This window comes from Neoarius graeffei, chromosome 15, assembly GCF_027579695.1.
Source record: "Neoarius graeffei isolate fNeoGra1 chromosome 15, fNeoGra1.pri, whole genome shotgun sequence".
Lineage (NCBI taxonomy): Eukaryota > Metazoa > Chordata > Actinopteri > Siluriformes > Ariidae > Neoarius > Neoarius graeffei.
Window position 1 is genome coordinate 2313098 of NC_083583.1, and position 22541 is coordinate 2335638.

At 42.9% G+C, this 22541-nt stretch overlaps 1 protein-coding gene across 2 annotated transcripts; it reads right to left on the minus strand.

Annotated features, from left to right (window-relative positions):
• Positions 1-1611: 1611 nt before the first annotated feature.
• si:dkey-181f22.4 (receptor-interacting serine/threonine-protein kinase 2) lies at positions 1612-22034 on the minus strand. Of its 2 annotated transcripts, none has more exons than XM_060940732.1 (11): positions 21662-22034; positions 20198-20348; positions 18591-18740; positions 15991-16133; positions 15849-15898; positions 13840-14001; positions 13658-13743; positions 13462-13530; positions 11035-11209; positions 10744-10908; positions 1612-2558 (listed from the first exon to the last, which is right to left on the minus strand). In XM_060940732.1, exons 1-11 carry the CDS (start codon positions 21814-21816, stop codon positions 2236-2238), a joined length of 1629 nt encoding a protein of 542 aa, XP_060796715.1. In that variant the 5' UTR covers positions 21817-22034; the 3' UTR covers positions 1612-2235. The 2 variants fall into 2 exon arrangements, with proteins under 2 accessions (XP_060796715.1, XP_060796716.1); XM_060940733.1 differs by having other exon boundaries at positions 21652-21716.
• Between the last annotated feature and the right edge of the window lie 507 nt (positions 22035-22541).

A 22541-nucleotide genomic window follows, 5' to 3' on the forward strand; every position in this document is an offset into this window, starting at 1 on the left:
AATGAATGGAGAAAGAGTGTACTAGTCCCAATATACAAGAATAAGGGAGATGTACAGAGCTGCAGTAATTACAGAGGAATAAAACTGATGAGCCGCACCATGAAGCTATGGGAAAGGGTATTGGAGGTGAGATTGAGAAGAGAGGTAGCAATCTGTGAACAGCAGTACGGGTTTATGCCAAGGAAGAGCACGTCGGATGCAATTTTTGCTTTAAGAATGTTAATGGAGAAGTACAGGGAAGGCCAGAGAAAGCTACATTGTGTGTTTGTAGACCTGGAGAAGGCATACGATAGAGTGCCGAGAGATGAGTTATGGTATTGTATGAGAGAGTGGAGTGAATGAGAAGTATATCAGAGTGGTGCAAGACATGTATGAGAACAGTGAAACAGCAGCGAGGTGTGCAGTTGGAACGACTGAATGGTTGAAGGTGAAGGTGGGACTCTATCAAGGATCTGCTTTGAGTCCTTTCTTGTTTGCCATAGTGATGGATAGCTTGACGGACGAAGTGAGGCAAGAGTCACCATGGAACATGATGTTTGCGGATGATATTGTGATATGTGGTGAAAGTAGAAAGGAGGTTGAGCTGGGTTTGGAGAGATGGAGGGATGCATTGGAACGAAGAGGAATGAAGGTGAGCTGTAGCAAAACAGAATACATGTGCATCAATGAGAATGGGGATGAGAGTGTAGTGAAGATGCAAGGAGTCGACGTAAAGAAAGTTGGTGAATTCAAGTCCCTGGGGTCAACTGTGCAGGAAAATGGGGGCTGCGATAGTGAGGTGAGAAAGAGAGTGCAGGCAGGGTGGAGCAGGTGGAGAAGGATTTCGGGAGTCATTTGTGATAGGAAAGTCCCAGCAGAAGTGAAAGGTAAGATGTATAAGACAGTAGTGAGACCAGCTGTGATGTACGGATTGGAGACCGTACCCTTAACGAAGAGACAGGAGGCAAAGTTGGAGGTGGCGGAGTTGAGGATGTTAAGGTTTGCGATGGGAGTGAGAAGATTGGACAGGATAAGGAACGAGCACATCAGAGGGACAGCACATGTGGAGAGCTTGGGAATGAAGCTAAGAGAGATGAGACTGAGATGGTATGGGCACATCCTGAGAAGAGATGCAGAGCATGTGGGAAGGAGAATGTTGAGGATGGAGCTGCCAGGAAAACGAAAACGAGGAAGGCCAAAGAGGAGATACATGGATGTGGTGAGAGAGGACATGAAAGTGGCAGGTGTGGTAGAGAAGGATGCGGAAGACGGGGAGCAATGGAGACAAAAGATCCGCTGTGGCGACCCCTAATCGGGAGCAGCCAGAAGAAGAAGACAGCTTTCATGTAAATAACTATCAGCTTTTGAAACCCTGTGCCTAATAAAGTTTATTATTATTAATATTATCTCCAGTGCCAGCAGATCAGACTGCACTGTACGTTATGTAGTGTAACGTGAGTGACACGTTTGTATAAAAGTGACTTTAGAGAGGAGTGTTTAGAGCACTCACGGAGAGACGTAATCAGAACGTGTGTGTGTGTGTGTGTGTGTGTGTGTGTGTGTGTGTGTGTGTGTGTGTGTGTATGAGGTGGAGTGACGAGTGAACAGAAAAACCCCCAACACACCACAGCGTTCAGGTTAAAGTTGATTTAATGTTGACTGATGAATCACACACTCAGTACACGAGCACTGTGTGTTGATTGATTGATGTAATTAATCGGTGTAACAGGAGGAACATTACCCTCATCCTGGAGACAACAATAAAATAAAGAGGCTCTTGTTACAAGATACTTGCAGGATAAAATCCACTACTAGCTGAGGAAAGAGTTGTATTTGCATACGATGCATACGCTGCGGATTTACACTGGAGACCTGATTACAGAGAGAAAGATCAAAAATCCCAACTCACAGATACTGGAGGGTCATAAAAATGAGGAAAAAAACCAAAACCGTGACATAAATAAACCAAAACCATCCACCTGAATAAATACACTGCTTTAATTCTGCTGTAATGGAGCCCTGACCTCATTAGCACGCTGAGATTGACTTAAAAGCATTAAAATGGTGATGAATAAGACTTGAACGCCTCCACAGAAGTGCTGCTGCTGATGTTTGTGATCAAATCAGCTCTCGTCTGATCAACTCGCACGTCCTACATTTACATCAAATCCCTCTCCGTGTCCATAACAAAGGGTGTAAAGCTTCTTATACACATCAATACCAATGAGCACAGGAACATTTTGTGATCTCAGTCCCTCACCCTGCCTGGCCTTCAGCAGATATCTGAGAGTAGGCGTGTCCGTTTGCGGCCTCGACAGAAACCAGCCCCAGAGTGGTGGCGACCAGGACGGCCACTCTCTCCCCCAGACAGGCGCACATGTCCAGGAGGCAGCGTGTGCGCGCGCTCAGCGTCATGGCTGCCATGATGAACTCGTAGTCCTCGCGTGTGACCGCCCGCCTCGCCCGCAACACGTCCAGCAGGTTGTTGAGTCGCCCCTCGGTCATGAAGTGCACGATGGCTTCGCGTCTCTCCTGCAGGAGCCGACAGCATGTCCAGCCAGAGGACACTGGACACGCGGCTGAGGGGAGGAGATCAGATTCAAAACATCACAGGTGAGATCAGACGCGCTGTAGACGTCATGAGCCACTTTTCTGAACTGAGGAAATCATCAGACTGCAAAACGACGATGTCTTAGCAATTGATCTCCTTGTTCCTATGATAAGCTCATAAACACCCGTTAGAGGGTTATTCATCATATCTCTACACATTTTTCACTAATGTCAAGCGTGAAACAGTTTTATTCTACTGGCAGATCATCTCATCTCATCTCATCTCATCTCATCTCATCTCATCTCATTATCTCAAGCCGCTTTATCCTTCTACAGGGTCGCAGGCAAGCTGGAGCCTATCCCAGCTGACTACGGGCGAAAGGCGGGGTTCACCCTGGACAAGTCGCCAGGTCATCACAGGGCTGACACATAGACACAGACAACCATTCACACTCACATTCACACCTACGCTCAATTTAGAGTCACCAGTTAACCTAACCTGCATGTCTTTGGACTGTGGGGGAAACCGGAGCACCCGGAGGAAACCCACGCGGACACGGGGAGAACATGCAAACTCCGCACAGAAAGGCCCTCGCCGGCCACGGGGCTCGAACCTGGACCTTCTTGCTGTGAGGCGACAGCGCTAACCACTACACCACCGTGCCGCCCGGCAAATTTTTTATTATCAAAATTCTATTTCTCATTTTATTAAATATCGGAATGCATGTTTGATCGCTATTCTGTCGCTGCTATAGCAAGTTATGAGTGTTTGAAATATGCTCTGTAATCTATCAGTCCATATGTCAAAGCATCGGCTGTAAACGAGATTCGTTGAGACCTGTGCGAGACATCGTAGGAAGTAAAACATACAGCGGAAATCAAAGTTACCAATATCTGCCAATGTTATCAAAAGACACGTGCGCCCCTTTTGAATGCTGACGTAATCAAGCCGGACATTTTGTTTGTTTTGATAGCAATCAGGAAAGTTTGAAAAAAGTAGGCAGTAATTGTCATTTAAACGTATTTTTGTGCAATATTTGGTTTGGAAAACAGTTTTCAAAATGGCGGCACTGACACCTGGCTGACACTTCACGTTTCGAAGTCTTACACGAGTCTCGTGAAGATCGCGCGGATAAGCGACGCCTGCCGTGGACCAAGCGAACCAAATTCAAAATGGCTAAAAACCAAATAGGCCAATAAGTATAATATTTAATTGCAATTAGTTACCAATACGAGTCACGATATAAGGCTACCTCTCCCCTGGACCCCATGCCATCTCAACTTGTCAAAGACTGCTTCACCCCCCTCGCCCCACTTATCACAGATATCATCAACTCCTCCCTTACTTCTGGCATAGTCCCCCCATCTCTCAAACTGGCAGCCATCACTCCTCTCCTTAAAAAACCTGGCCTCGACTCCAATGATCCCAACAACTACAGACCCATCTCCAACCTTACATTCCTGTCAAAACTTCTGGAAAGAGCCGTTGCAATTCAACTCAAGACCCATCTCCTCTCAAACAACCTGTATGAAACATTCCAATCTGGTTTTCGCACCCATCATAGCACCGAAACGGCCCTCCTCAAAGTCACCAATGATCTCCTTCTTTCCTCTGACTCTGGTTTCCTCACCATCCTCCTCCTTCTTGACTTCAGTGTTGCCTTTGACACAATCAATCACTCCATTCTTCTCAACCGTTTAGAATCTATTGGCATCACCAACACCACCCTCTCCTGGTTCAAATCCTACCTGTCTGATAGACTGCACTATATTACCATCAACCATCATAAATCCCACACCACCCCTGTCGTACACGGAGTCACTCAAGGTTCAGTCCTGGGCCCCATTCTCTTCATTCTGTACATGCTTCCACTTGGACACATCATTCGTCACCATGGACTCCAATTTCCACTGCTATGCCGACGATACCCAGCTTTACATCACCACCAAAACCATCTCCCCTACCATTCTCTCCACCCTCACTCGCTGCCTTACTGACATTAAAACCTGGATGAACCACAAGTTCCTCAAACTAAACAGCAATAAAACTGAGATCATCATCTTTGGCCCAAAATCCATCCTTCCCACCTGTCAGAACTTCTCACTCTGTATCGATGGCCACTCTGTTATTCCCTCCCCCCTCGTCAGAAACCTTGGAATCTACATGGACCCTGCACTCTCATTCAAATTACACATTAATCATGTAACCAAAACATCCTTTTTCCACCTACGAAACATTGCACGCCTGCGACCCACTCTTTCCACCCCAGCTGCAGAGACATTAATTCATGGCTTTATCACCTCCAGACTCGACTACTGCAATCGCATCCTGTATGGCCTTCCCTCTACTGTTCTTCAAAAGCTACAATATGTTCAAAACTCTGCTGCCCGGCTGCTCATCCGCTCTCCCTTCAGAGAACATATCAGTCCTGTCCTCCGTCAACTTCACTGGCTTCCCATAAAACAACGCATACACTTCAAGATCCTCCTCATCGCCTACAAGGCCCTTAATAACCTTGCACCCTCGTACCTGACTGATCTCCTCCATCGCCACTCCCCCACCCGCCGACTACGCTCTGCAGATGCCAACCTCCTCACTCCCATCACCACGTCCAAGTACCGGACCCTCGGAGACAGAGCCTTCGCCATCGCTGCCCCCACCCTCTGGAACTCCCTCCCCCTGGCCATCCGTAACTCCGATACACTACTTTCCTTCAAGCACCATCTCAAAACCCACCTGTTCAAGACTGCATATGACACGTCACCTTCCTGCAGATCACTTTCCTATTTATCTGTTGTCTGTGTGTATGTATGTGTGTGTGTTTGTATGTATGTATGTGTGTGCGTGTGTGTGCGTGTGTGTGTATTTTTGAACCTCCTGTAAAGCGTCTTTGAGTACCATAAAAAGCGCTATACAAAACAGATGTATTATTATTATTAAGGTTAATAAAACCGAAAACATCATTGAATAACACGTTAATTAAGAAATAAAGCAAGTTTAAAAATGACTTCAGTTACCTTTAAAGAGTGAAGGGAGAAAAAAAATGTCGAGGAATTTTTAGTAATTTTATACTCACTTGCTACGATGTGTTTGTTTTACAGTGGGATTATTATTATTATTATTATTATTATTGTTATTATTAACTCCATGACAGTGCTGCTCAATAAACTACCCTGATATCACTTCAAAACACATTGGCACAAAATATTTCCCACACTATTGTACTGCAATCTTTTCTTTCTGATTCAGTCCAAGCATTTAAAACATTTCTTCTGCTTTAACGGAAGTAACACAGTTCCATGGGGAACCACACACTGAATCTCACTGTACTTCAATCTCCATGATGATCAAGAAACATCATTAAACATTATTAAACAATAAAATCTCAGTTTTAAATCTAAACTCTGTCTGTCTGTCTGTACAGCATGTTCTTCGGGACAGAATTTTCCAGAACTCGGCTGTTTTTACAACCAGTTTTATTACTTTCGTAGAAACGTTCTACTGCCAAACTACACTAAAATGATGAAACTTTTTTTTCTTTCATGATTCTCCAAAAAAATGGTCCTGGGGTGTAACTTTAACTCAAAACAGAAACTGAACAAGTGTGTGTGTGTGTGTGTGTGTGTGTGTGTGTGTGTGTATATAACATGTGTCCTGGGATCATAGCACACCAATTTCACGATAACAATAAAAAAATCCTGCACTTTAACTCTGGTTTCCATGACAACATGATGCATAAAGTTCATGATGAGAGGGAATGAAGGACAGAGCGAAAGTTGTATTTTTTTAAAGTGAGAAGTGACTCGGTGTGTACGGCTGCATGTCATCGAGAAAACAAGAGATTTAAAAGCTTTAAAAGATTTCAAGCTGCTGTTCTGGATTTCAGGGTCAAACTCTGTTCTGTTCTTCACAAGAAAAAATAAATTCCTGTAAAATGCAAATAAATTTATCACTCGAGCTCGAACCGGAGAGCTGCAGGACCACCACACCGCCCTGCCAATTTCATCATCATTTTAAAATTCGTATCATTTTAAATGACTATAGCCTACTACCACATTTCTCATCATCAGTATTTATGAAAATTAAACTCTTCCTGACAAGTTTAGTTTAAAAAAAAAAAAAAAAACCCACCTTGTCACGTAACATGAAATGTAGGTGATTTGTTGAGATTATAATTTTTTTCTTTATTTATCATTTACAACAGTTGACTGATATAAACTTATTAATTCCATTGTATTGCTCTGAAAAAGTACAGAATCGAACGCAGTGGATTAGAGCTGAACTGAATTTACTGTAAAGTAGAGGATTTATTTCTGACAGTTCCACCCTCACAGGTTAATGAACCTAAAGATAATTAATACGTCTTTATTCCTGTGACACACAAACAACAACTCTCTCACACACACACACACACACACACACACACACACACACACACACACACACACCTTTTAAAAGTGTACCAGAATGTCAAGGGTGTAGTAGCTCATCTGTCCTGCCATCAAAACAACCCTGACGACCAAAACATCAACGAGAACTGAAATGTGACGATGTGAGTGAACGACTGTTTATAGCTGCTATAACACAAGCGATAACAGGAACAGAGTCGTTTCATGAACACTGACTGGAACTATAAAGGGATGAATGTATGATATGGCTGCGCGAAGATCTGAAGTTTATCTCCGAGTGATGAATGTATATATCATGAGTGAAAATATTTTCAGCATGAGAAGATAAAATTCATATCTTCACTCCACTGTGGAATGTTCTTTATATTATATGGCCACATCCACAAAAAAATACACAAGTTAATCAAAAGAGTTTTAATTTTGAACTGGTTCAACATTTTGACAATGCACGTCTAGTCAGCGGGAAAACACTGGGAGTGACATCATCGGAGTGAAATATCAGGAATTATTATCCATACAGGACCCTTTCTCAATGGAATAAAAATGTGTTCTATTCCCTTCTAGCAGGTTTCATTCATTTGGTTTGATAGCATGCAATATTGTTAGCATATCGCTTATCTTGCGTGTATTACATCACTCTACCCAATGGAGAATGAGCGTTGAATATGGTTTACGATATTGCATGGTTGTCAAGACAACATGACATCACACATCAGAGATGTAAAACTTCCACGCTAGCGAGCGACTGTGACAATTTGTAAACAAACATGGCCGCCAGGTTTGCTTCGTTAATACGGAAGATTTTGAGAGAATTTTGAAAGAGAAAGATGCCTTGAACACCCAAAAGGAATGTATTATAATAATAATAATAATAATAATAATAATAATAATAATATTGGCTGGGTTTTTTTCGTGGTCTATCAGATATATTCCATTCAGCTGCTCGTCTTCGACTCGGTCAGTATCATGTTAGCTGAATGGAATATATCTGATAGACCACTCAACACCAGACAATATTATTTAAATATGTCGCTCAGATCTGTGATGTATTTTGTATGAAAAATGTGAGTTTTTCAACACGAGAAGATAAACTTCATATCTTCAAGCCAACGTGTGATTTTCTTTTTATTATATCCAGGGTTTTTTCTAGAAAAATTTAGTATGAGAGCGCTCACCATGGCGAGGGAGCGAAGCGGGGGAGGGAGTTGGTGCCGGTGGCCCCCCCCCGCCGTGCAAAGCCTTTGAAAAATGCTCCAATGGGACATTCTGAGGCTATCTGAGAGGGAAATTGTAATAAATTGTCTGTCAACATTGAAAAAGAAAGAAGTAATCATCTTCTGCCCCGGACAGTCTTCGGCTTTCTTCCGCTTCATGCCGCGGGATGACATCTTTAAATGCCCAAGTGTCAACAAAAACAACTCGCGAACTACTTCTGTCAAAAGCTCCCGCGCCGGTGGGTGAAAGGTCATTCAGAAATCTCGCTCTACAAGTCAGCTGACCTTGTATGTAACCCATGTCAAATCTCACGAGAGCAGCCACGACAAGTAAACAACTAAACAACATGGCGCCTCAGTCTGGAAAACGCCAATTCGGATTGTTTTTGCACCGTCTGGCGGTGTATCTACTATGATTGGAATATTTTTGGAGCAATTATAACGTATTTGATGATCAGACACATTGTCACGTAGTGTTGCTGGGATGTTTTCACGGAGTCGGTAAGGGGGCGCACGCCGAGAGTAAGAGGGCGCAGCACCCCTGTTCCCCCGTTTAGACGAAAGCCTGATATCGACACATTCACAAACAGAAAGTCCCCAAATTTATCAAAACAATTCATCAATTTCCTCTCGAGTGACAGATAGAGATTTATGTCCCGGGTTTTGGTTCTCCATGTCCCGGATGGAGCTCGGATGAAAAATACCAGTGGTGTATTTCACACTAAAACACACGTGTGTGTGTGTGTGTGTGTGTGTGTGTGTGTGTGTGTGTGTGTGTGTGTGTAATATAAAAATTGCTGTGGTATAAGAGGAATAAAACCCTTGAAAGTAGCAGCTGTAGTACAGGCCTGTGTGTTATGTACAGCAGTAGCGGCTGCTGGTTTTTAAAACAGGGGAAGCCCATTTTATGCATTCATCGTAAAACCTGTAGGCCGGATATCAAAGCATAGAAAGGTGTGCCCCATTAGCATAGTGAACTAGACAACCCCACCTAGTGGCAGAAAGTATTTTTGCTTGTACATTTCATGTTATAGTCTGGCTTGCCAGGCTAGTGCCTCATATCCTTAATCAAAAATATCAAACATCCAAAAATCACTGGCTATTCAACGAAGAGCCTTGAACATCATACCCTGATATGCAACACAGAGTCTTTAACACAACACCCAGCTGTGCAACACATCCTTGAACATCTTCTGCAACACAGTCTGGAAATCCATAACCAGGTAGGCTATGCAACACACAGAACCTTGAATATTATACCCAGGTATAACCTATAACACAGAGCCCACCATTCTCTTAACATTACTGAACAATATACACACTTCACATTCATGAACATGAACACTATTTATACACAAATTCTGCCCTCCGCTCCTTTTCCAGAAAATGGTCTGTGACCCCAGACAGCTAGGTCTTGCACATGAAGTGAGATGCTCATTGCTCCTTTCATGCCTTTTGCATGCCCTTTTGAAATTCACCAGGTCCCCAAACCCATCTTTTGACCAAACTAAATTTCCCTGAGAGGGCTTCATCAAAAGACATGGCCAACAGTACATTTTATTAGTCACAGGAGACCCAGTCAACCAGTTCACATTTTCATACCAAGACACCTGAAAAGACCTGTTATGACCTGCTGATTTTTGAATGAGATTAAGCTTGGGCTTTGGTCTGCCTTGCTCTTTAATTCTCACTTTCTCCTCATATGGCAGAGCGTCAAAACGTTTTGACAAAAGCATGTCCACGACGTTTGCCATTATAGCAGACAGATACCAGCTGTTAGCAGCTAGCACTGCAGATCCCAATAAGGCTCAAGCTAGCCTACAACCATGTTGATTGAACTACAAATGAAATAAACGAGTGAATTCACGAATGATCAAACTGATAGAATGGATGAAAGTTAACGGAGCACAACGAGTAATATTTACATTTATTTACAGAGTAATGTACAGAGACATCAATGAGAAGAAAAGTTTATATGAAAAGAAATTCGGACAGCACTTTGGCACACGACTACACTTTCTCGACATCCACTAGGGACTGACTGATCATGCTTACCGTGTTCCTCGCCGAAGTACAGCGACCGCCCCTCCTCATGTCTTTCAAACACCAACTCCAATAATCCTTTATCAGCCCGGCTTCTTGGCCTGCCCATGTCCCGTTTACCCCCAGAGATACCCGGCTTCCCTGGAAGTGACGATTTTGTCGATTTTAACCAATAACAACTAGCCGAAATTGGCTGTTCAGAGCCGTCTCGTAGACTGCAGCGGATACCCGGCTGCCAGTCCATAGAGCCCATTGAAATAAGAAAGGTTACAGCCTGGCAGCAAAGGTGATTCTCGTAGCGAACTGCAAGTTCGTCAGACATCACTCAAATAAGTTACAGCATGACATAGGGATAGTTATGAACGTAAATACAATCTTGGGCATATATTATGTTATGCAAGTTATTGTTTTAATGAGAATTCAACGTCGTAGACGCCGCAGTTTGGGGAGAGAATTTTAGGGGAAGTTCGGCTTCCCTTGTTGTCTCTGAGAAATCGCCCCTGATGTACAGTAATACAGTAGGACAGATAATAAGCTCCACACTTACACTGGTTTACTGGATGTGCAGCTGTGTGTGTCGGTGACGTCGGTGAGCCGCACGGCGTGTTTGATGACGGAGAAGCTCGAGTCTGTTTTACGCCCCAAACTCCACCACAGGGTCTCCCACCGGGGTTAGTGCTGGATAAACCACCCGCACTGTGGGAGGAGCCAACTGTAACACAAAACGGACAGAAATAAATAAATAAACAAACAATCAGACAACGGCAAGAAAAGAAGATATAATCAGACATGTGACAGATTTTTAAAATAAACCAGCAGTGTCTGAAATCTCCCTTACCCCTGCAGCATGCTGTCGGAAGCGATGCCCGTGTCGGAGCGGGGAAAGGTGGGCTTCCTCTCGGGATCGTCTCATCCGATTTGGGTGTTGGAGGGGTGTGTCTGTGTGAGTACGGCACCATCACAGGGATTGTCTTAGACATCAGGTGTTTTGGACTTGTGGAGCCACCGTAGCCCTGCGCAAGCGTTTACAGCGAACAGAGGGCAAGACGTTACAGTGGAGCCATTACTTTTTAAATGATAAAGATCATTTCATTCAGTAATAGGTGATTGCTGAAATTCTGACTTGCATACAAGTATGATGTAAAAATGAGGATTTGTAAACGTGCATATTTCTATTCACAAAACCAAAAACCTGCTCTTTGGATGTTATTAGAATTAAAAAGTGTTTATTTCACAGTCACACCTTGTGAACACACACACACACACACACACACACACACACACACGGGGAGAATAACAGAAAGACCTCACACTGTTATAAAAACTATTTCAACACTATCAGGATAAAATCTCATGTAAGGAACAATAATAAACATTGAGAAATTCCTCTGTAACAACATCAAAGAGCAGCTTTTTGGTTTTGTAAATATAAATATTCAAATTTACAAATCCTCATTTGCATAAATATTTGTATGAAAATGTGAATTTCAGCAATCGCCTGGTGAATAAATACTTCTGGAAACTGAGATTGAGTTTGACACATAAATCCATGAGGTACATCAGGAAACAAGCTTTTTAATAATAATAAATGATGTGATAAAGTGTGTTATCAAGTGGGTGGAGCTTAAAAGAGATACGCAGAGCCATGGCCTCACTTTCATTTATAAATGCCTTGAGACCTCAAGAATGGCACAGGAAGAGTTTTAAGCATTAACAATAAATCTAATATAGTAATTTTTATGATTAAAGTGATTTATATAGGTAGCGGTCTGAGTGAATGACCTTGACATCCGTAACGTCACCGCAGGAAGTCTATCGGTCTCATCGCCATTTCCGCTATACTAAAACACAGAGCTGACTGCAACTCTGATCCTCCATTTAGAGCTAATTTATCGCCATGCCACGTAGATGTGTTGCTGGCCGGTGCAGCAACATGACAGAAGGTGGATTTACGTTGCATTCACGGCCCAAGAATGTTCAAACTGCAAAGATTTGGACGCGGTTTGTGAGAAGTTCACGGGCACATTGGGCGCCTACGAAGTGGTCTCTCCTCTGCTCTGCACATTTTACTGAAGACTCGTACGAGACCTCTGATCTGTTGAGGAGCGTTGGCTATAAGCCTGGATTGAAAGAGGGTGCAGTACCAACAATTAAAGGAAAAGAAAACTACAAGAAAAGGAAACTAAGTTCAGTTGCACCAGTCCTCCCGGAGTGAGCCGAGGGTTGTTGCTAAAACCCGGGATGGAACTGGACGTGACCTATCGCTCGGGCAGTGACCTCCCTGCAGTTGTTGTTAAAACCGGTGATGTTCCGTCCCGGGTTTTAGTAATTGCCTGAGCCGAGCAGTAATGGCGGAGTACTCAGTATGGAGAAAACAGTGAATGAGTGAAGCAGCCGTCTGATTTCTAAACTGGATATCGCTGCCATCTCGCCCTTACGTGGAAGAAGCGAATGAACGGAGAACTGAACGAACAACTGAAAGTCAGATTGTTTCAAAACAATCAGCCACAAGCTCGGCCTTCGAGAAGCGAGAACACAGACGGGTAAGCTCCGACTCTCATTTGGACGTAAAACAACAAAAACGCGTTGTTTCCCTGCGTTTAGATTAATCCATGTAACTTGTATTGTGTGTTTAAGTTAGCGGTATAAGATTATTTAATTTGCTTCAGAATGTGATTGTCTCAGTTCATCTGATTATTTAATGAGCCTTTTACGTTTTATCAGTGAAAATGCATGCATGTACATGTATGTTGCATAAGTTATAGCACCCATCCTGTTTTAATGAGGGTCAACCCACAATCAGTGAAGTCAAATCAGTCTTAGTTGAGCGAGTCGGTAACGCTATTTCTTACTTTCACCATAAATTATTTATATGACTTTGGTCTATAGCTGTAAAAGGCCTCGGCCTTAAAACCGGTTCCCGCTGTGACGTCCCGCGCTCAGGGCTGGCTGGCTCAGCGGGGCAGCGCCAATCACAACTTTGCAGTCGATTTTAACTCTCAAAAATATATTTTTTTAAATTCCCATTTATGCAGCATACAAGAATCAGGGATGGAGATACTATCCACTCAAATTTATTTTAAAATAAAGATAGATAACAATGTGGTCGATACAATTGGACAAAAAAAGCAGATATTATTTGAATATATTGTTTTTCTATAGTTGAACTGAAGACGTGTTTCAGACGCAGAGACCAAACTCAGCAGTGTTTCGTCTTTAAAGAGCAGATCATTTAATCTGAAACCAGGGGACTTGATTGCTCTACCTCCAGGTTGTTGAGTTCCACAGGCATCTCCCAGGCTGGAGTGTGTTTACAGCTCAGCAGCGCCCTCTCCTGGTGATAACACACAAAACACACAGCTCACTGATTCCGCTCCACCCCCTGATTAAATATTCATGATTAATGTCATTTATTCTTGTCTGATTTCTTTTAAACGCAGAAGCACGTGATTATTCAGTACCTTGCACGCTTTTACCAGGCGGACTGCTGCACAGTGAGCTCCCGAGTCCAGTGTTTCCAGAACCTTCCTGAGCTCCAGGACGCACTCTGTATTCAAATGGAATGTTGATTATAAGAAAAAAAAAACATGCGTAAACGGTGCATGTTTTTTTTTTTTTTTCAGCAGAAAGATGCTTTTCTAACCTTCAGCCAGCGGCCGCTGTTTCGGATCAACAGACCAACATCTGGCTATGAGCTGAGTGAGGGCGTGGCTTTGTGGTGTCTCCGGGGGCAACAGATTAATCCCCATACCTGGCTCCGCCCCTTCCTGAGTGCACATAACCAGGTTCTGCAGCTGATCCAACCCTAAAAACATCAACATCAGCCAAATGGAAATGTTAAATATTCTCATCTCATTATCTCTAGCCGCTTTATCCATTCACACTCACATTCACACCTACGGTCAATGTAGAGTCACCAGTTAACCTAACCCGCATGCAGAGCATGTTTTAAGGAGTTTCCACTAGGAGACCAACTGGTCTGGGCAATACAATCACAGGCCCCAGAGTCCATGCGGCTGCACCGCCGCGGCATATTCTGTGATGCAAAGTGGTTCACCAATCACCATCCAGACAAACACACTACAGTGACTACACAGCTATCAGGAGCAATTACCAAGCGCAAATGTGATGTCAAAGACACTCAAAGTTACACAGTAATGACATCGGATTCTGACGTCAGCCGTCTCAGTAACCAAATTTTAGTTTTGTTTTTCTTAACCAACATGATCTTGTGTGTATAACATAGATCTTCGTTTTCCTTGTTAAATGTATACTTACATGGTACTTGGTTAATTAATTGCAACTGATTGAACCAAATGATAAGACATAACTTGGTTTAAAATTTGGTCTCCCAGTGAAGCTGGTTTGGCATTGACTAGGAGACCAAATCTGGCCACTGGGAGACCATTTGGTCTCAGTAACTATGTTAAAAAATGCTCTGTGCATGTCTTTGGGCTGTGGGGGAAACCGGAGCACCCGGAGGAAACCCACGCGGACACGGGGAGAACATGCAAACTCCGCACAGAAAGGCCCTCGCCGGCCACGGGGCTCGAACCCAGACCTTCTTGCTGTGAGGTGACAGCGCTAACCACTACACCACCGTGCCGCCAATGTTAAATATGAATATTTTCAAAAATATTTTGTGCATGACTCAGTGTACTAAGTGAAGTTTGAGTTTCACACATTCAAAAATCGATTTTTTAAATATTAAGAAAGGACAAGAAATTCAGAAGGGAATTTATTTTAGATTATTTAAGACTTTTGTCTACTTTTTCATCAGACAGTTTATTAATTCTCAAAAAATCTCGACCATGTGCGAATACGGCAGTGGAACCGAGAAGAGCGACACTGAACTGTCTCCGTTTCACACGTGACTGGATGTTTGTTTTACGACTTCAGTTTGTCTCACAATTAGCTATTAGCATGTCCGCTAGTTTGTACGGTTAACGCTCACGCTCGCTAAGGTGAGGGAGATGAGGTTGTGACGTAGCAAGTGTTAGTCAGTGGGTATTAATGTTTAAACAGGTTCTTTGGGCTCTTTGGCAAAAGACGCACTGATTTACATCACTGATCAACACCGGGGTGTGACTCCAAGTTTTGTAATTTTACTTTCATATTTTGAGGATGTTTTGTGAAGAATATGTGCAGACATCCTTACAGATTATTAGAAATGTCTATTATCTAACTGAGACGGAAGAAAAAGGCAAAAACAGAAGTGGAAGACTGAAAAGGAACAAACGAGTGAAGGCCAGAATGAGAATATCTAAAAATAGACTGTCTGAGAAGTGCAGAGAGACAGACAGAGAGAGACAGAGACACAAAGATAGAGAGACAGACAGACAGACAGACACACAAAGATAGAGAGAAAGATAAAGAGACAGAAAGACACAAAGAGAAACAGACAGACAGAGAGAGACAGACAGACTGACAGACAGACCGATAGAGAGACAGAAAGACACTGAAAGACAGAGAGACAGACAGACAGACAGAAAGAGAGACAGACAGACCGAGAGAGAGACAAACAGATAGACAGAAAGACACAGAAAGAGAGAGAGAGACACCGACAGACAGACCGACAAAGAGACAGAAAGACACTGAAAGATAGAGAGAGCGAGACAGACAGACAGACAGACAGGTAAAGAAATGATGTACCTTCACTCAGTGGTCGTCTGTTCAGAGTTTCCCACATCAGAACCCCAAAACTGAGGAAGTGAGAGAGAAGACGAGTGAAAACCCGACATCACTGAGCTGCTCATCCGTGTGAACCTGAGGATGATGAGGATGTGGAACTCACCTGTACACATCTGACTTCACACTCGGAACGTTTCCCTGCAGAACCTCTGGAGCCAGGAACGCCAGGTCTCTAAAACACGGAGTGCTGCTGGGAGGGACACGGGTTCTGACGTCCACCAGCGTCCCCTGTCCCCAATCACACAGCTGGAACGGACAAAACACTCAGCAATCACAACAACAACAATAATAATAATAATTAAAGCCGCAAGCGGCCTCGACGGGCCCTCGCGCCAGCGGCCAGGGGGGGCGGGGGCATGCGTCCCCGCGAAATAACTTCCACAGCTTCTTCGGCAAGAGACATTACTCCCACAATGGCGACAAAGCACAGAATTGGACACATGGTAACAATAGGCTCTCACACTGTATGGTGCTCGGGGGGCGCTATAGAGGCCCTGAGGCCCGCCTGGATCTGGGCTTCTGGTTCTCAGTAGCGGTGGCAGTCTAAGAAAAAGGAGCCAAATTTCGTGCGTTGTCGACCATGGCAAGCGCCTCAATAAGGGTCTTGTAAAGAGTTTGCTTGCCAAGTTTGACAAATTAGAAGCTGCAATATCATTTTTGCCATAACCAGCACCCCCAGGGGCGAAAGTGCACAAAATTTGGCGAATATGTCAGGTGAGCTATGAAGAGTTTGTGTATGAAGTTTGATGACAATTGAGTAAATAGAAGATGAGATATAGATTTTTGAAGAATAAATTTTTTGGTTTTTCCCATGTCAGTAGGTGGCGCTATGCTGTACATGAGCGATTATGAGTTGGAAAAATAAGTGTCTACAACAGCAACGAACTATCACAAGGTAGTGGTGTGAAGGAAAAGCATTATGGAATTATTTACCGAAAACCCTTTATGGAGCAATTGCGTCGGCCAAAAACGGCGCCCCCCATGGACAAAAATTCCCAAAATGTGGTATACATGACATGGGAGGTAGTAAGAGGGTGGCCGTGAAGTTTGACCAAATTTGAGGAAAGATTGGATTTTTTGCCCAAAAATAGCGCCCCCAGTGGCGAAAGTGCACAAAATTTGGCGTATATGTCAGGTGAGCTATGAAGAGTTTGCGTATGAAGTTTGATGACAATTGACTAAATAGAAGATGAGATATAGATTTTTGAAGAATAAATTTTTTGGTTTTTCCCATGTCAGTAGGTGGCGCTATGCTGTACATGAGCGATAATGAGTTGGAAAAATAAGTGTCTACAACAGCAACGTACTATCACAAGGTAGTGGTGGGAAGGGAAAGCATTATGGAATTATTAACCAAAAACCCGTTTTGGAGCAATTGCGTCGGCCAAAAACAGCACCCCCCATGGACGAAAATTTCCAAAATGTGGTATACATGACATGGGAGGTAGAAAGAGGGTGGCCGTGAAGTTTGACCAAATTTGAGGAAAGATTGGGATTTTTGCCCAAAAATAGCGCCCCCAGTGGCGAAACATCACAGAAATTGGGTAACATGTCAGAAGCCCAATGAGTGATTTGCGTGTGAAGTATGAGCAGTTTTGAGCAATCAGAAGATTTGTTATGAATTTTTAAGCATGTAAAATTTTGCATCGAAAATTGATTGACGTATAACTTCTGAACGGTTTATCCTACGTGAAACGTATTTAGTAACTTTTGTCAGCCATGTCTGTAGATGATGTGTATCAATTTTGGTGACATTCCTATGAACGGTCTAGGAGGAGTTGCGCCGTCTTCGTGGCCATGCATTTCGCACAAAAGTGAAATTACCTCACTTCCTGTTGGGCGTGGCTAATGCATTGGCATTACATTTTTGTCCGGCTTAGTGCGATACATATGCGTACCAAATGGCATGCCACTACTACAAACTACATGGCACCCAGGCACCTTAATGCGGGAGGCCAAAATCACAACGACTTAGGGGGCGCTATAGAGGCCCTGAGCCCCGGCCAAGTTTGGGCTTCTGGTTCTGAGTAGCGGTGGCAATTCTCGGAACTGGTGCCAAATTTCGTGCGTTTTCGCCCATGGCAAGCGCCCCGAAAATGGCCCAACAGCGGAGAAAAATAAAGAAGAAGAAGAAGAAGAAGAAGACGGAAGAAGAAGAAGAAGAAGAAGAAGACGGAAGAATAATAATAGTGAACTCTTACAAGAACAATAGGGCCTTCGCCCGAGCTAATAATAATAGCATTATTTTATTATTATTCATCTTAATTATTTTTAATTTATTTCATATTGTGATTCATTTTAATATAAATCTAATTTTATTTAATAGATCTTTGCATTGCTTTATGCTATAATTCATAATAAATACATAAACTAAATCTATAAACCACTGCATGAAGAACAGTTATGATTGTTAAATAATTATATGCATTATTATATTTATTTCATTTCTTACATACTAATGTAATAAAGAGCAGTAATGATATACAATATACAACTGATTGCTTTGTTAATATTTATGCTGTATTTTTTTTAAGAGATTTTACAGATTAATGTTTCAAATTTCAACTGGAATAAGAGGATTTTATATATATATATATCAAGTTTACGAAACTGTGACTGTAAGTAGAACAGCTGTAAAGGGTTAGCTCTAAAGGGACCCCGGCGGTGGGGGGTTTGAGGAGTGTGCTGTTGTGTGAGCCGTACTTTAGCGCGGTACTGCTGGTCGAGCAGGACGTTGGTGGTCTTCAGCGCACCGTGAGGCAGAGAGACGGCATGAAGGACGTTTAAACCCTCAGCCGCGTCCAGCAGGATCTGTAAGCGCAGAACCAGGGGCAGGTCCGGGTACAGGCGAGTCTGATAGAGAGATTAGATTTGAGAAAGACTAAGCCGAAATACAGCAGGATGTAAAGCAGCACTTTAGTGTTCAGTGACGGTCAACATGAAGGCGGCATCCTGATTCACACATTAAACATTAAAGTCGCTTCAGGTTTTAAAGTGATGGAACACGCTGTAAAAGCCCTCAGTACATCACCATTAGATTTATTACAGCACTAACGCAGGGTTTCTGTCTCTGACTGATGAAGCACAAACACTGGAACTCAAACATGATTTGTCACACATTGAGTGACAGGAAGGAAGAAACGGAATGCTGGGAAATTCCAGACTGAAAAAAACCTTTCCCTTTCAGGCCTGTTAAAAATAGATCGAGAGGTTGCATCATCTTCCCCTGCGGCTTGGCGAGCAGGAGCGAGTGTTCCTTCTGCTTTTACTGATTCCTCTTTTTCATTCATATTCGTTTTACTTGCAGATGTTTTGAGACAACACCGATCCGATACCCAGGATCAGATTTACCACAGAAACACGGCGGATCAGATCTCAGAGAAAAAAGAATGAGTTTGATACGATCTTGGAACAAACAGGAAAGATTAGAAAAACTGGGTTTTTTAAGTGGAGACGTTTATATGTAAAGAGACATTTAACAGTTATTCCACGAAATCGAGTCGTATATGAGCTGATAGGTGACGAGGCGTGTAGCACTGAGACTGAGTGGAATAACTGTTTTATTCTCTCCACATTCACTGGATTTTGAGAAACAGAGCATTTTTTCTGCAAATTTGATCAATAAAAACTTTATACAAAACGCCCAACAAAATAATTTCCACTTAGAATGTAAACAAACTGGCAAAATGACAGGAGTAATTTGTGAAAAATGTGATAATAATAATAATTCTTGAAAAATAAAAAAGATATGCTCTTACGATCAAATACTTTTATTCCATATTTTGTTGCTTTTTTATTTTTTTGAGTTTTGTTTTCGAGTAGAGTTTTTATTTTGTCCTTGGTTGGTTCAGTAACACGCTCTGCCATTTTGTTTTTCTCTACTCACGGTATATGAGCTGATATCCGAGTGGTGGAGTAGCCAATCAGAGCACGCGATTGCTCATATCCAGTGAATGTGGACAGAATAAATATATATCCGAGTTTTGATCCTGTCATTCCTGAGTTTAACATTTAACAGTGAAACAGTCAATAAGAGTAAATGTGTCATGATGTAGGAGTTTTTAATTAGAGCTGGGTGATATAATCAGATCATATCGATACCATGATACAGGATAAATCATATTACAGTACACTTTTCTGAGATGTTGCGGGTATCAAATAAAAACAGGTGATAAATGTGTTTGTAAATAACTACTGCCTTTTTTTGCTTGCATGTAAATATCATGTGTACTGGAGAAAACATCTTCATGTATCAGGATAATTTTCGAACACACACACACGTGCGCAAGCCTGTTGAAGTATGATCTCACCTCATACAGCAGTGAATGCAGAGATCCTTCAGGCATCCAGTCCCACAGCAGCCCAGTGAGGAAACGACTCCGGTACACACCTACAGGCTGCACGAGTCGCTCCACACACACTCCACCCTGCACCAATACCTCCTGCATCTGTGACAAAGAGCTGGAGGACACACACACACACACCAGTTTAAAGCTGAAATGAAAGAGAAACTAAATCCGACCCCAGGTTTCTGTTTGGAGTGATGACTGTGAATAACACAATCACTCAGGAAATTTCTCATATTTTGGCCAAACACATCACCAACTAATGATCCAAACAGCACAGAGACACGTTGCACTATTTCACATCCCTTAGAACAAATGTCTCTGCAGTAAAAATATCCTGCACTGCTTTGACATCACGTCTGGTTTTTATTTCACTGTTTATTACATACACGATCATAAAAAGGTAAAATGACTGATAAGCAAATAAAAACATCATCAGTTTGAAAGTTTGCCTCGGCCTTTCTGAACATGATAAACATTCTCACACACACCCAGACAACACGGTACATTTCCTCATCAGTGGGTTATTACCGTCAGGACGACACCTTTTATACCTTTAGGATGTAACTTTTACAAGGAAATCAATTAACAGTCAACTCCATGCACATTTCTCGCTAAAAGACACACATTCACATTCAAGGTACTAAAGATGTCGCAACAACACACCACACACGCACCAGCGACAGTGAATGTGCAAAAGTACTGTTTGGGACGTTTATTTGTGAGTGTGGTCACGTTACAGCTCAGACTCTGTTGCACTAAACCTGACAGTGTTTTCTGTAAATCAGAGGAAAAGTCAAAACCTTCAGAGCTGGAGCTACAGTACAGTGTCAGAGGCTGATCTGTGGATTAGAATTAGAAAAGGTTCTTTAAAGGGTTCTGAAGGTGTGCGCTCGCAGAAACACAGGTGACTCTGTCCTCAGGCTTCTTCTGCATCTCTCAGCTGGAGCTGCGGAGACACCGACCTTCATGACTGAATTCAGAAGGTCATTAGTTTTAAGGTTTTCAAGGAGAAACTAAAGACGTTTCTCAGTAAAAGGTGAACATTAATGGTACTGAATGTGTACAGTGAGAAGACACGGTACCCTTTAGTACCCGTACTCTCAGAGTGTAGTGTGGGAATGGGGTTTTTTCTTTAATGTTATATAAATGGCCAGTGAGTGTGTGCTGAGAGGAATAATAATTAAAATAACAGTTCAAAAGTTTTCCCCTCTGAATATGATTAAGAGCTCCAACTCCAAACAAACATTCACCTCTTTCCCTGAAGAACGTCTTGGACAGGTGTTGATTTCTCTCAGGTGGAATATTAGACAGCTGGGTTTTTATCATTTTTCTTTTTTTTTTAGAAATAAATTGCAAAACACTACAGACACTTTTCCTGTCTCCACCGTGGCGGGGATGCAAACTTTTACACTCACCTGGACTCACCTGTTCGTACTGAGGAGTTTGAGAGCGACTGCACGCGCGGATTTCCTCAGGTGGCCCCGGAGGCACGCGCCCGCGCTGCTCTGGACTAAAGCCACGTGGATCAGCTCCGTTTCCCCCACTGCCCCCCCCAACACCGCCTCCCCCACCACTGCCATGCCCGACCCTGCCTCGGCTCTGTGTCTCTGTGTGTGTCTCTGTGTGTGTGTGTGTGTGTGTGTGTGTGTGTGTGTGTCTGTGTGTGTGTGTGTCTCTGTGTGTGTGTGTGTGTGTGTGTGTCTGTGTGTGTCCGTGTGTCTCTGTGTCTGTGTGTGTCCGTGTGTCTCTGTGTCTGTGTGTCTCTGTGTGCGTGTCCACACTCAGAGGTAAACACGTTCATTGTCTCGCGCAAAGCGAAATGAAAAGTCCCTCATGCTGAGTGACGTAACGTGTTTATGTCGCTTCTGATTGGCTGCCTGAGCGGCGGAAATCCCCTTTCAACTCCTCTCCTGCGGCTTTTCCTTCAGCTCCTGCCTCTGGGTCTGAGGGCCAGTGTGTGACCTTCTGCCTCCAAACGAGGAGTCACACTGGGGAGAAACATCAAGCACAAACATCTACAGGCGCTTCCATAAAGAAAGAAAGTATTTATAGCGAAAGAAAGAAAGAAAGAAAGAAAGAAAGAAAGAAAGAAAGAAAGAAAGAAAGAAAGAAAGAAAGAAAGAAAGAAGAATGCTCTTCTATAAAGTATATAATTTCAGTCAGCAGTTTTTCATGCAGCATTTTTTCTTCTCTCAGAGCAGGCATGATCAGATGATTAATGATTAGATGATTGACAGTGGAGATCCACACTCGTAACAAAAAGGCCTTCAAATCACATGCAGTCTTTTTTTTTTTTTTGTAATAT

Excerpts from the sequence above, each read along its gene's own strand:
- si:dkey-181f22.4 (XM_060940732.1), bottom strand. The coding sequence starts at position 21,816 with ATGGCAGTGGTGGGGGAGGCGGTGTTGGGGGGGGCAGTGGGGGAAACG. Across the intron at positions 13,744-13,839 it reads ACAGCGGCCGCTGGCTGAAG|AGTGCGTCCTGGAGCTCAGG; the intron begins GTTAGAAAAGCA and ends ATTTGAATACAG. Across the intron at positions 13,531-13,657 it reads GCCTGGTAAAAGCGTGCAAG|GAGAGGGCGCTGCTGAGCTG; the intron begins GTACTGAATAAT and ends TGTTATCACCAG.